The sequence below is a fragment of the Dipodomys spectabilis genome, unplaced genomic scaffold (genome assembly GCF_019054845.1).
Source record: "Dipodomys spectabilis isolate Male_0828 unplaced genomic scaffold, ASM1905484v1 ptg000069l, whole genome shotgun sequence".
NCBI classification, from domain to species: Eukaryota; Metazoa; Chordata; class Mammalia; order Rodentia; family Heteromyidae; genus Dipodomys; species Dipodomys spectabilis.
Window position 1 is genome coordinate 3,094,080 of NW_024870746.1, and position 13,718 is coordinate 3,107,797.

General features: G+C 39.2%; 1 protein-coding gene across 1 annotated transcript; it reads right to left on the reverse strand.

The window, feature by feature from the left end:
• Positions 1-5,258: 5,258 nt before the first annotated feature.
• On the reverse strand, positions 5,259-10,258 carry LOC122109412 (pyrin and HIN domain-containing protein 1-like). Its single transcript, XM_042681799.1, has 4 exons — positions 10,027-10,258; positions 8,395-8,679; positions 7,308-7,417; positions 5,259-5,386 (listed from the first exon to the last, which is right to left on the reverse strand). Exons 2-4 carry the CDS (start codon positions 8,657-8,659, stop codon positions 5,330-5,332), a joined length of 432 nt encoding a protein of 143 aa, XP_042537733.1. The 5' UTR covers positions 8,660-8,679; positions 10,027-10,258; the 3' UTR covers positions 5,259-5,329.
• Positions 10,259-13,718: the final 3,460 nt, after the last annotated feature.

A 13,718-nucleotide genomic window follows, 5' to 3' on the forward strand; every position in this document is an offset into this window, starting at 1 on the left:
ACTCATAGCTTTCGATTTCCCCAACTGTAGATGCTGAACAGTTTCCTTCCTGTAACATCCTGATCACAAATAAAAGGCAAGAGTATGTGTTACACTTAGGTTTTTTTTTCCCTTCTTATAAATCACCACACATAAAAGAAGTTCTAACATTAGAGCTTTCATGTCCAACAGACAGCGTGTGGGTAATTCAAAAGCCTACATTCCTTTGAATGAAACTATTTTATCTAAAGAGAGAAACAGGTCACCTTAGTCTTTTCTCCCTTTTCCTTGTAGAGATAGGCAGTACAGAATGGGGAAGTGGGCCATGAAACCACTGCAAGTGATTTCTTGAAGGATCCACACATTGCTGATAGTTAGCAAACCTGGGATGTGTCAAAGCATAATGTTATACAAACATATGGCTCCAGCATCAAAGAGATAGAAAGAAAATCAGTCATAGCTAAGCTATTCTACCTCAATCATTAAAGCCACAATTTCTCAGGCTTCCTGAATTATTTGTAGACACACACAGGAAGCTGGCTCATATCCAGACAACATTGAAGCCTAGAGAATTGTGGAACAGCACTGGACTTGTAGAAAGGTCAGGTGCTTGAAAATAACTTTTTAAAAAAACATTGAAATGGCATCAGTCAATGGATGATCAGCCTATCAGCTACTGTGCAAGAAATATGATGATGTTCTTGGAAAGGGACCCTCACAAGGCAGCTAAGACAGACAGGTGATCTGAAGTGATACACAAGGAGGAAGGAGGAAGAAATGTGGTAATCTTTTAGTATTTTTAAGTTTTGAGTTAGCATACTTTAACAACAGGAGTCTCTGTGTGTGTGTGGGGGGGGGGGGTTATTGCGGCAATTCCATCCATGCACAATTTGGTCCCCCTTTATCTTTCTATTTCCTCTTCCTTCCCCCCACCTTCTGGGTAAAGAAGATCCCAAGTTTCATATTTTGGTTATATTTGGCATCATATGTTGAGTTTTGGAAAGTCTTTTCTTCCATCCCTTTTTGCTTACCTTGAAGACAGACCACTCCTGTAGCAATCTGCCATAGTCCCAGACAGTCTGCGTTTCTTCAGGGGGAAGACCCTTGCCTTGTAGTCCTGGGAATCTCCCGTCTCCTATGTCCCTACACTTAGGACATTCTAAGTTGCCCAAAACAGAAATCTTTTTCATATTATTGAATATCTCCTTTGTACCTGAATTTTGTTTAAGCTCCAAAACTCCCCCCCCCCCCCCAAGAATGATAGTTTTGACTTTCTCTGTGAATGATTAAAATTGGTTAACAAAGTAGCATTTCACTTAAGAACTCTCCCAAATGAAGGCCCCAAACACAACACTTTCAAGATCTTAAGATCAACTCTTAAGATTCTCCCCAGCTGGACCTGTTGCAACAATGAGAAGTACAAAATGTCATGTCAAAACCAGCTTTACAATGTCGGTGGGGGGGAGGGAGGGGGGGTATGATTGGGTGGGGGGGAGGGGGGAGGCTGGGAAGGGAGGTGAAGGGTAAACAAAGGAGGAGGCTGCAATGCTTGGTAAGAAATGTATGCATTTTCCTGCCCATGTAATTGTAACCCCTCTGTACAGTATGTTTTCAAATAAAAGAAAAGAAAAGAAAAAAAAAAAAAAGAAAAAAAAAAAAAGATTCTCCCCAGCAACCTCCTTTCCCCCCTTGGATAGCTGACTAGAAAGTGTAGTTTCCAGAGATGGACACGAGGTGGCAGTAACTACATGTAGTGTACCAAAGATGCCATCATTGCCATACATTACATTCTAGTTCTAAAATTCCATTACAGGTCTCCTATATCCTGCCCTCCATTGGGTATAGTAAATTCAATTATGTCTCATGCTAACCATACAGTATGGAATCACTTGTGTGTGTGTGTGTGTGTGTGTGTGTGTGTGTGTGTGTGTGTGTGTGTTTCATCTTACATTCCCTGTTGAGAGCTCTTTCCTCGTAACCGTTGTGAGTATGTACAGTGTGGTACTATACTGTATATACTGGTCATCTCATGACCTTACTTCATGGAAGGTGGAAGAGTAGAGTCTATAAGCAGGTGGAAGAGAGCAATAAATAGAAAGAGAACATTTCAGCTTGGAAAAAGAAGCCAAGAGATCAAAGCCAAGATCAATGTCAATAAAAGTCATGAAAGATTATAATACAGTTAAAAAGAGCAAATAAAATAGTAAAAAATATATATAAATAGCATGTTAATACTAAGGAAAATCAGAGATTCGTAGATCTGGGTGTTGCTATCCTGTCTTCCTCTGTCTGGACTTCCTTAAACCTTTTAATGCTCCTATTTTTTTCTGTCGTATTTTCTGTGCATATGTTAGTAGACAATTGAACTCAATTTATAATATCCCTTTTAAAATTAAATAACAATGATTCATGTTTGACTTCATCTGTAAGTTCTGACCTTCATGCTTGTTATTCATTCTTTCCTTGGTATATTGAATTTATTGAAAGTGTTATCTGAGGTAGGTAGTCAGTTGGCCAATTGCACAAATTAGTTTAAATGGCAGAAAGATTACTTCAATTTTTAAAGTGTTCAGAGTGGGAAGAGAATTATTACTTAACGAATTACAGTTTTCAACAGAAATGAAAAAGTACTATACGTTCAAACAAGATTTTTCCTGAGAAGACTTTACTACTGAGATTCAGAGAAATGAGCAGTTTGGCCTTGGGGAACTCCAGAAAACTGAAGTTTTTTCTCCCCAGACCCATTAATTTGTGGAACCACAGTCCTGCATTTGCAGAAAGGAATTCCTGTAGTTGGCACTGAAATCCTGTCACTTGTGATCTGGGTAAGTAAGCAGACTGTTTAGTTCACTTTGTTCACTCTTCTGTGCTACGCACTGGTGAGGTCACATTAGGCCCAGTAAAAGGCTTCTTTCTCTGGAGTGGTCTTTTCTTGCTTATTTTTGATCTTCATCAGTAGAAGAGAAGGCCCAGATGGCAACAAAAAGAGAAGAGAAGAAGTAATGACAACAGTGATACATCATGATAGAAACGAAAGAGCTGGCTCTGGAGTCTGGGTCAGCCCTTGCCTAGGCCTTTGTAGCTGGGGAAAATTATGACTTCAAAAATGTTTAATTTTTGCTGCTACTATTATATTTTCTTTTTTTTTTTTTTTTTTTGTCGGTTGTGGGGCTTGAACTCTGGGCCTGGGCGCTGTCCCTCAGCTCTTCAGCTCAAGGCAAGCGCTCTACCACTTGAGCTACAGCGCCACTTCCAGTTTTCTGATGGTTTATTGGAGATAGGAGTCTCACGGTCTCTCTTGCCCGGGCTGGCTTTGAGCCGCGATCCTCAGATCTCAGCCTCCTGAGTAGCTAGGATTACAGGCATGCACCAGCGCCCGGCTTGCTGCTACTATTATAAAGATGATGTAGAGAGGGTTACAGTTACATTAGCCAGATAATGAGAACATTTCTTTTTACACAATGTCACTTCTTCCCTTACTCAATTGTCAAACTTTGGTTTTATTTGTTTGTTTTTTGTTTTAAACCTTTTTTTTTTTTTTGCAGGGCAGGTGCCATGACTCTGGGAATTTTCTTTCAATGATGAGCTGATCTAAATCTTAAAGAAAATCCTCTTGCTCAATTATCACAGCATAATTTAGAAATGATTGCGGCTGGGTTTCAGGCTTTGTTAGGAAAGGCTTACATGAGCTATTTGTCTACTGCATGGTCTTAATTCTTCAGGCTATCACTTTCCTGTTTACTTAGACACCTATGGTTTAAAAGGTAGATTACTATCCTATAACATAAATATTCTCAGCACTGTTTTCTTTCTTTTACCTCTAAGCAGTGCTCTCTGTGGGTCTCCTGCTTCCTCGTCTCCCTTAAGAATTCAGCTAATGAGGGCTGGGAAGGTGGCTCAGTGGTAGAGTGCTTGCCTTGCATGCCTGAGGCCCTGGGTTCGATTCCTTAGCACCACATAAGCAAAAAGAAAAAAGCTGGAAGTGGCGCTGTGGCTCAAGTGGTAGAGTGCTAGCCTTGAGCTGAAGAGCTGAGGGACAGCGCCCAGGCCCAGAGTTCAGGCCCCACGACCGGACCCAAAAAAAAAAAAAAAAAGAATTCAGCTAATGAATGAGGCCATCTTGGTGCATCTTCTTTCTCGTAAGAATCCAGCTGTTTTGTAGAAGTGTCATGAAGTGTGTTGCTTGCCCTCTAGGCTCACGGTGACTGCCATAAGGTGAAAAGTTTACACTATTTGGCAATCTGAAAATCAACTCAGGTTTCTGGGACAGTTGTATAGCTTGCTTTGTGAATTTGTCACCTCACAAGGATTCTAAGCTGCTTATTGTTCCAAGTATTGAAAACTCTCATAATTTTTTTTAACCGCTTATCATGCATGTGCTGGTCTTTGGATCACAGAAAACCATTGTCAAATATCTAATATGTAGGGCTGGGAAGGTAGCTCAGTGGTAGAGCGCTTGCCTTGCATGCATGAGGCCCTGGGTTTGATTCCTCAGCACCACATAAGCAAAAAAGAGAAAAGCTGGAAGTGGCACTGTGGCTCAAGTGGTAGAATGCTAGCTTTGAGCTGAAGAGCTGAGGGACAGCGCCCAGGCCCAGAGTTCAGGCCCCATGACCGGACCCCCCCAAAAAAAATCTAATATGTAAATGTGATATAGTCTCATTTTGAATATTTTAAACAGTGGCTTTAAATATTGAATTTCTATCACTGAGTTACTATAATTGGGGGGAGAACATTTGATTACAAAAGAGAAATTCTTTTCTCTTGACCAACAAAACTCTTCAATAGGCTTGAGCAGCCTGTATAGACTTGGGGAACAACCCTGATATGATCTTGCTCTCCAGGAATCAATCAGAAGGTTGAACACAATGTTCCTGAGGCCCTCCACCTGTGTGCCTCACACTGCACAAATCAGCCATCTCCTCAGCTCACTACTGGATTTAACAAAACATGTCTGACACTTTGGGGGAATGAAATCCTTTTAAAAACAGAATTTTAAAAATATTTTTATTATCTCTAAGTAGCTGTACAAAGGAGCTGCCACTTCACAAAGCAGTTTATGAATACAATGTGCCTTGATCAATGTCAATCCTTTTAACATTCCCACCCACCCCTCCCAACACATCCCTTCTCTTACTTTCCTTAATTTTGTAAGATATATACTGAAGTTTGAGTGCATTATAAATAGCATAAATCCAAATATGATAATCTTAGACAAGAAGGGAGGAGGAGGAGGAGGAAAAAGAATTTTTCATAAAACAAAGAAGCATAATGCCCACTATGATTTATATACGTCTCTTTTTTAATAGAATCACTGTTGAAGACAGTGAGTTGATTTGGAGGGCAGTTCTTAACTCAACTTCCAGATTTTGAAGTAACTGGCTGGTTTCTTCTTACCCTTGACCACCTTGAAAGAAAGGTAAGAAAGACACCATGAGATCTCAACAATGGAGAGAACAACACTGTTCCCTTTAGTCATGATTATCTTTTGGTCTTATGGACCTGACGCTGTCCCTTCTCAAACCTATCCATTTTCATTCCCTCATTTGCCATATTGTGTTTTTCTATTTTGAATCACTATTCCTCATCTGCAGCTTGAAGAGAAATGTTTCCTAATGCCCAGATATTTCTGAATGACTGAGTTATGCTGATTCTTTTTCTCTCAGCCATGGGATTCAGATGGTGGAATCCCTTGAACTCTTAAGTGTGTTCCAAGTACAGATAATATATCATGTGTGAAAACCCTGAAGAAGAAAAGAATATGCTGTGTGGTTAGTCCGCTAAAGGGAAGAGATGTGAAAGAGTTTGGATCAGCAAAAGCAAATCTACTGCTGTTTGTACCTGTGTATGCTGGATGCTACACCTCTTCCCGCCTCTCTGGGGTCAGAACAGGACAAAGAACTTTCTACTGTCAGAAATAATGTAATAAACCAGGTGCCATTGGCTCACACCTATAATCCTAGCTACTCAGGAGGCTGAGATTAGAGGATCATGGTTCCAAGCCAGCCAAGACAGGAGAGTTCATGAGATCTCTAATTAACCACAGAAAACCACAAGTGGAGCTGTGGCTCAAAATAGTAGAGCACTACCTTGAGCAAAAGAACTCAGGGACAGCGCCCAGGCCCTGAGTTCAAGCCCATGTGTGGATTGACAAAAAAAAAATGTAGTAATCTCATGCTCATTAAATATTCTATAGAAGCAAAATGTTAAGATACAGTGACTCCTCCCCCAACCACATCCATATATATGGATGTATATGTGTCTGTCTGCCTGATTGTAACTACTGGTACTACCTTCAAGTTAAGGAAAAGCTCAGAATTTCAAGGTCTGATTCCTCCATTTGGATTGAAGAATCAGTGTAAAACAGAATAGGAAGCTGGTACCTGAGCAGAGGGAGTGCTGGGTGGAACAGAGCTCCTGAGGAGCTAGGGAGTCACCCCTGGTAGCGGTGGATCTGCAGCTCCTTCAAGACCTAGAGGGAGAGCCAGCTCCTCTAGCACCTTTCTCTTTTTGGTTACAGTCTTCCCTTTATTTGTGCTTTATCTTTTCTGAAAGTAGTTTAATTGTCTGGTTAATGCTTCTCAGTATGAAATGAAGTAGAGCACATCTTAATTATTTGCTTGCAGGTTTATTTTACACACACAGGTTGGAAACTTTAAGGAGTAGTGCCTGTTCCCTGGCCAGTTGCAAGATGTGGGCACAAATAGCTTCATTAAAAATATAGGCAGGAAATTGTTACACATATGGTTATGCTGTAGTTGTCTCTGTGACAAAGTGTGGCTGATTTAGAATTGGGAAAAACAGGTTCTAATAAATATGGGCAAAGGATTTTTAAAAATCTGATTCTCAAGTCAATAACCTCTTTATTATGAATGAAGATATAATTATGTCATCTGATCAATTCTCATGCAGTGTGCTAAGTCTAAAACTGATGGGAGCTAAGGGCTGGTGGCTCACAACTGTAGCCCTAGCTACTCTGGAAGTTGATATTTGGAGATCCTGGTTTGAAGCTAGTCAAGCAGGAAAGTCTATGAGACTCTTATCTCCAGTAAACTACAAAAAATAAGCCAGAAGTACAGCTGTGACTCAAGTGGTAGCTTTGAGCAAGAGAAGCTCAGAGACTGAGCCCAGGCACTGAGTTCAAGCCCCAGGAGCAGCTGTGCACATGCGTGTGCACACACGTGAGCATGTACACACACACACACACACACACACACACACACACACACAGAAGGGACACTGATGGAGGAGTAAATGCCTGATAGAGACAGCGATGGGAAGAGCCATGGTAGAATGAACGCCTATTTGCTTGTCTTCCTCAGGCTTACCTGAGGCTTGGGAGTGCCCGCCACTTCAGATGTGAGAGTGTTGCTGGCAGTTGGTATGGATGAACAACCTACTTGTCCTTGCTTGGATTTTTTTGCTGGAGTTTTTCCTTTTTGCTGAGGTGGGTTTAGTTTTTATCATAATAGAGTGAAAAGGAACACATCAATAGAAAACACACAGACTCCAGAAGGGCTAAAGCAGTTCCAGTACTATTTCTTTTCAGTTTTGGGTGTGAGTAACTATGCTGGTGTCTACACCGTTCCATGTTCCTCTGTGCTTTTCCTCCCTAACCTCCACGAGTGAGCAAATCCTCCCTGTCCTCTGAATCCCATGTTGAGTCTTCTCCCACCCCTATTTCCCATCATCCTCTTTAACAATCTAAGATTTTCATGATGGTCATTGGTTGGCTGTGTCTTCTATATGATGCATTATAATGATAGCAGCCTGTGAAAAGGAAAATTGCATAGATTTGTGGGCACATAAATAGGTGATTGTTGATCTTGAATCTTTAAAACTTTTTGTTAATTCAGTAATTTTACTGGGGAGGAAGACCTTCTTGCCTTTTTGAGAGGGGTTTTCATTTAAGTATTCCCTTGTCTTTGTTACTAGAGGTATAGTCTTAATTGAATAGTTAAAACAGTTGGCTATGGGTTACATTTAATGTAAAAACCGTACACTGTCATTTTTATTTGTTATTTTACAAAATCCAGATTGTACCTGAAGCCGCATCTTTTCATCATTTGTAGATATGCCACACACAAAATATATAAATATGTATATTTAAAACTATATATAATATATGATGTTATATATTTATATATGTAAACATACATAATAATAAACACTAAATAAACATACATGTTCTATATATATAAAACAATTCACTTGTCCACTGGTAGGTGAACACTCCAAGTCGACATCTTATTGGTACCTGTAGTGTCTTTAACTAGTACAAAGATGTCATGATGTCATAGACACTGAGGAATACATTAAAATGCATCAGCTATTACAAAGGAGAAGTTCAAGGTTAGGAAGGGCATAGAAGGGCTAATATAGTGTCAGAGAGAGCTATTCTTTATTCCCTGTTACCTTTTAACTTCTCTTTCCGAAGAGTTTCAGCAAGTTCTCTCAGGTCCGGTATCTCTTTGAACAATGCTATCAGTTTGCCCACTCCAGCATCATTTTGGAATTCATCCTCCATCAAGTCAGCAATCTCAATTCTGTCACATTTAACTAGCCTTTTTCTAGTCAGTCTTAAATCACCGACCAGTAAAGACTTGAATAAGCTAAAATGATAATAATTGATGGCCTCTAATCCTTTCAGCAGAACAATTTTCTTGTATTTATTCACCATCTCTCCAGTTGTTGATGAGTCTACAAGAGAAAAATCAGCATACAGTGTTACACATGACTAAAGAAAGTTTTTGTTAAGGGGATGTCTCCTGATGGAAGTGAAAGGCTTGTGTCCAAGTATTGTTCACAAGTGTGCTTGTGACCAATTGGGAGTGTCATCACTCTTGAGAATTGCTTCATTAGGAATAAAATAAAAATTCTTCCCTATTAAGGATGGTTGTTGGACTGGGTCAGTGGTGGGTGTGGTGAAAGAAGGCCTGGAAATAGGCAATTGTTGTATTTAGAATATGGATTGTATTGTGTGCCAAAGTGCTCTGCTGCTCTTCCCTTCCTCTAGGGACCTGGAGCCTTTGCTCAAATGTTTCCTTGTTAGTTCCTAACTTCCCACATCTTGACTTAGGTGGGATACGTGAAAAACGGGCTGCAGCTTCTCACTTTGTAAGAAATAACCTTCTACCACAGTGCCATGGTGCCACGAATGCCTCTTTTTTCATGTTTTTAATGCCCATATAGCTGTCTTTTTGCAAGATTCTGAGCTATGCCCTAATTCAGAATTAAAGCATTTGTTGATTGAATCTTTTCAATCGTTGTTCAGCTTTCTTCCATCTAGGCTTAATTTCTCTAACAAGTTATTTTCATAAAGTCAATTATCTCTCTATATTCCACATTTCTAGCCTGTCTGAAATTGTTGGGTTCTCATTTTCTCTGGGATAAAGGCATTTGTCAGGCATTGGTTGGCTCATGCTTGTAATCCTAGCTACTCAGAAGATCTGAGGATTGTGGTTCAAAGTCAGCCTAGGCAGAAAAGTCCATGAGACCCTTAAATTAACTAACAAAAAGCTGAAAGTGGAGCTGTGGTCCAAGTGTTAAAGCACTAATCTTGAGAAAAATGCTCAGGGATAGCACTCAGCCTCTGAGTTCAAGCCTAAGGCCTGGCAATACATACTCTTATATGTGTACACACACACACACACACACACACACACACACACACTCACTATAATGCATTCAATATATTTAAATCAGTTAAATCTAAACCTAACATTTTGGTATAATCTATACCTACTGTTTTGAATATTTATATGTAGTCTACATACATATTTAATATATGGATATATTTATTTAATTGATTTTAACTACCTCTTTTTTATGAACTCTCACATCAAAGTTCACCTATGGTATGAAAGTATTAAGATACTATATATTAGAATAACTGTGTTTATGAAAACGAGATCTTTTTCTATCCTGGGTAACTCACAGCTGGCAGTACAGCTGATGTGAACCCTGCTCCCCGCTCCCATCATCTAAGGAATTAATGCTTATTTTCCTTGTTGACCTTGTGGGTTTTGAGATGTCAGAAGGACTCACCTCTCTGGAGATATCTTCAGCAGTGTCAGGATCCTGAGACCTTGCACTCTGTAGGAACAGGACTGGTTTTGTTTGAGTGGGAAGATAACTTCAGAATCTGAACAGAGCTTTGGAATCTCCTGGAATGTTAAGAAAAAAAATGACAGTAGGTTGAATCAGTAAACTTGAGCAGTGCTGGTCATCTGCCAAGGGAAGAAGGGTGCTGTAACATCATGGGCTCCTTCCGGTCCTGTTCATAGCTTTCAATTTCCCCAGCTGTAGCAACTGAACAGTTTCCTTCCTGCCACATCCTCATTGCCAAGGAAAGTTAGAGCTGTGTTAAACTTAAATCTTTTTTTCTATAAACCTTAACAGAGAAGAGAAGTTCCAACATAAGAGTTTGCTTATCCAATAGATCTATATATAACTTATTAGACACATAACTTACTGAAATGAGGATGAAAAAAATCAGAGAAAGGAAACAGTTCATGCAGTCATATCTCCCTCTTTGCTGTCCATGGAGTGAGTGTTAGTAGGATTGGGAGGGGCTCTGGGTAGAGAAGTGTCATACTCACAGAACTTAACTGTAGCTCTTTATTGCAGAAAAGTCTTCTGTGCAGCTGTTTTGCTATTAGCTAGTATGTGGTGTTTATGTCATTATTCACAGTTCATATAACAGAGGCGCAAAATTATTATTTATATGAAAATTCTTTTCAGCTTTTCTCTCATCTGTGATTAAGATCCATTATTTCTCTGGCTTAATTTCATGTATATTTCTACCTCTTAGAATTATTCTCGCAGAACAGAAATATCAATATAACTTGCATTATTTAATTCTTGAAAAAAAAACACTGAAAATCTAGGAAGATTGAGAGCCCAGGAAGTATGTTTGTGGATTATATGTTACTATTTAATATGATAGATCCATCTTAGATAAGCATACCTCAATGTCAAATAAATGGAGTCCATCAGCAGATTATGTTATGGCAACCCACTGGTTGATCTGGAACAATAAAGTCATGAATGGAAGAAGAGTATTAGTAGATGATCTGAGTTCATCTGAAGAGAAGAAGGAAACTGGAAAGGGTTACCTGAAACTAGATTCATAGAGGGGAATGTTGAAATCTAGATTCTAACACTGTTTGACCATAGAGGATTAAGTCAGGGAAATCAAGGAGGATCTGGAGTGACTGTGGTTTTCATAATTATAGTCGACTTCATTATTGCTTATGTGGATTAATCTAGCTATTTTAAAAGGTAAGGGTTTAAGGAAATCAGAGAGGATCCCTATGCACAGACCTGTGTCTCTCTATCTACCTCTCCCCCACTTTCCTCTCCTCCTCCCCCTCTCTCAGAAAGCCACTTAGGGAAATATTTTTCTCTTGGTTCTCTAGGATATAACACTCATATTTCTGAAACCCAAAAAAATAATGATCTCAGAATGGTATCCTTAAAATTCACACTACGAAGTTAGGATTTTTATAAAAAGGCCAAACAAAAACTAAATGATTTTTTTCCCCAGACTCTTAGGCAGTAACCAAACAATGAGTGATTTGCGTCACCATAATTTCTAGAGGCTCCATATTCTCCCACGGTTTGCAAGTCTTTGTTGTTAAAATAGTGCAGATGATTTGCTAGCAGCTAAGAAAAGAGAGAGCTCTTAAGATTGGACAAACGTTTGAAAAACAAAAGGCAACTTTCATGATCTCCTATTTACTCCAGTTCCTTTCCAGCAGATCTCTTGAAGTCCTCAGTGAAGAATTCCCATTGTGATATCCTGTGTCTTTATTCCAGAAGACACTTGGAGTCTTCTAAGAGGACAGCTGCAGAAAAACAATGATTGCACCATGTAGAGCAATTACATCAAGAAATAAGATAATTGGGGCTGGGGATGTGGCCTAATAGTACAGTGCTTGCCTAGCATGCACGAGGCCTTGGAACCATATCCACAAAATAAATAAATAATTAAATAAAATTAATTTTAAAAAAGAAATGAGGAAATTGAGGGGATTGGTAGGGCAGGGGCAGAGGGAAGATAATGATGAAAGGGATAACATTGATTAAAATGCATTGTACTCATAAGTAAAAGATATTTTAAAAATGGGAGTCAAATCTTTTAATGTATGTATGAGACCAGGGAGAAAAGCAGAGAGTTGTGCTCTATATTGTCAGAGAAGAAAACGGAAGATAGAGTATAATGGGAATAATCTAAACCAAACCCATGCTTGCTTTCTTTGTCTAAGCCCCAGAACAAAATCTATTAGTATGTGAGCCAGAGTTCACCAGTTGATTTGCACTTTGACCAAATTACCTCTATCTTTTACAAAGATCAACTTTGAGTCTATTTGTTTCCTTCATATTTGTGACAGGTTTTCTAGGTATGGATTTTTGCTCACAGCTTTATTTGAGTATACTATCTTCTGATTGTTCTCATCTTCTTTACTCATGAAATGTTAATTTATATGTCTACCACTAATTGCTTTATTCTTTTAGCATAGACACTTAAAGCTAATTCTCCTATAGACATTATTGTTTCCTGTTTCCTATGTTCTGTAAGTTTTGTTATGTGTTTTTTTGTTTTGTTTTGTTTTCACTTGTGAGGTTTGAACTCAGAGCCTGGGCACTCTCCCTGAGCTTTTTCACTCAAGGCTAGCAGTCTACCTCTTTGAGCCACAACTCAATTTCCAGACTTTTTTGGTGTTTCAGTGGAGTTAAGAGTCTCACAGATCTACCTGCCCCATCTGGCTTTGAACCGTGATCCTCAGATCTCTGTGCTAGAATTACAGGCGTGAGCCACCAGTGCCAGGCTGTTTTCTTTTGCGAGGTATATGTTAATTGTCTGTAATGGCCCTTGCCCTGCATTTTAAAGAATATATAATTTTGATGTTCTACATAATTTTAACTATTTGAGAATTCTCTTAAATTTTAGCATTGAATTCAAACTGAGCATATAGTTCTGCAATCTATGCTAAAATTTTAGATAAGAACTTTACTGAAACTTACTGAAGGCTGCTGCTTTGACTTCACTTTGATGAGCATTCTGTGTGTTCTAGTGGGAAGCATGCTGTCCTCAGATGTTTGCATAGTGTTCTAAAACAGACAACTAGGTCATACTGTTTGAAGGTGGTATGAAGATTATTTAGGATTAACTTTTTTTTTGTTGTTCTTTCTATAAATATTGAATGAGAAGCTTTAAACATCTAACTGTGGTAATTGATGGGTGATATTCATCATTTAATGTTGGGATTTCACCTAATTTGAATAATGCATTTGTGCATTTTTTTTTTGTCGGTCATGGGCCTTGAACTCTGAGCCTGAGCGCTGTCTCTCAGCTCTTCAGCTCAAGGATAGCACTCTACCACTTGAGCTGCAGTGCCACTTCCAGTTTTCTGGTGGTTTATTGGAGATAAGAGCAGACTTTTCTGCCCAGGCTGGCTTTGAACCGCGATCCTCAGATCTCAGCCTCCTGAGTAGCTTGGATTACAGGCATGAGCCACAGGCACCTGGCTCATTTGTGCATTATTGAAACTCCATTAAGTTGGTCAAGTTATTTTGGCCAGTTTTGGCACCAGTCTAACTTGGACTTTTTATTTGACTCATGTCAGGCCTGTATTTTAGACTTTGTGCAGTCATAATATTTGTGTAGATACCAAGACGCATTCTTTTTTTTTTTTTATTGTGAAAATACCATACAGAGGGGTTACAATTACATG

What these genes read in the sequence shown, in the direction of transcription:
- LOC122109412 (XM_042681799.1), bottom strand. Translation starts at nt 8,659, where the DNA reads ATGGTGAATAAATACAAGAAAATTGTTCTGCTGAAAGGATTAGAGGCC. An exon ending in TCGGAAAGAGAAGTTAAAAG is followed by an intron (nt 7,418 to 8,394) that starts GTAACAGGGAAT and finishes CACCTCAGCAAA; the next exon opens with AAGGAAAAACTCCAGCAAAA. An exon ending in CGGGCACTCCCAAGCCTCAG is followed by an intron (nt 5,387 to 7,307) that starts GTAAGCCTGAGG and finishes CTTTCTTTCAAG; the next exon opens with GTGGTCAAGGGTAAGAAGAA.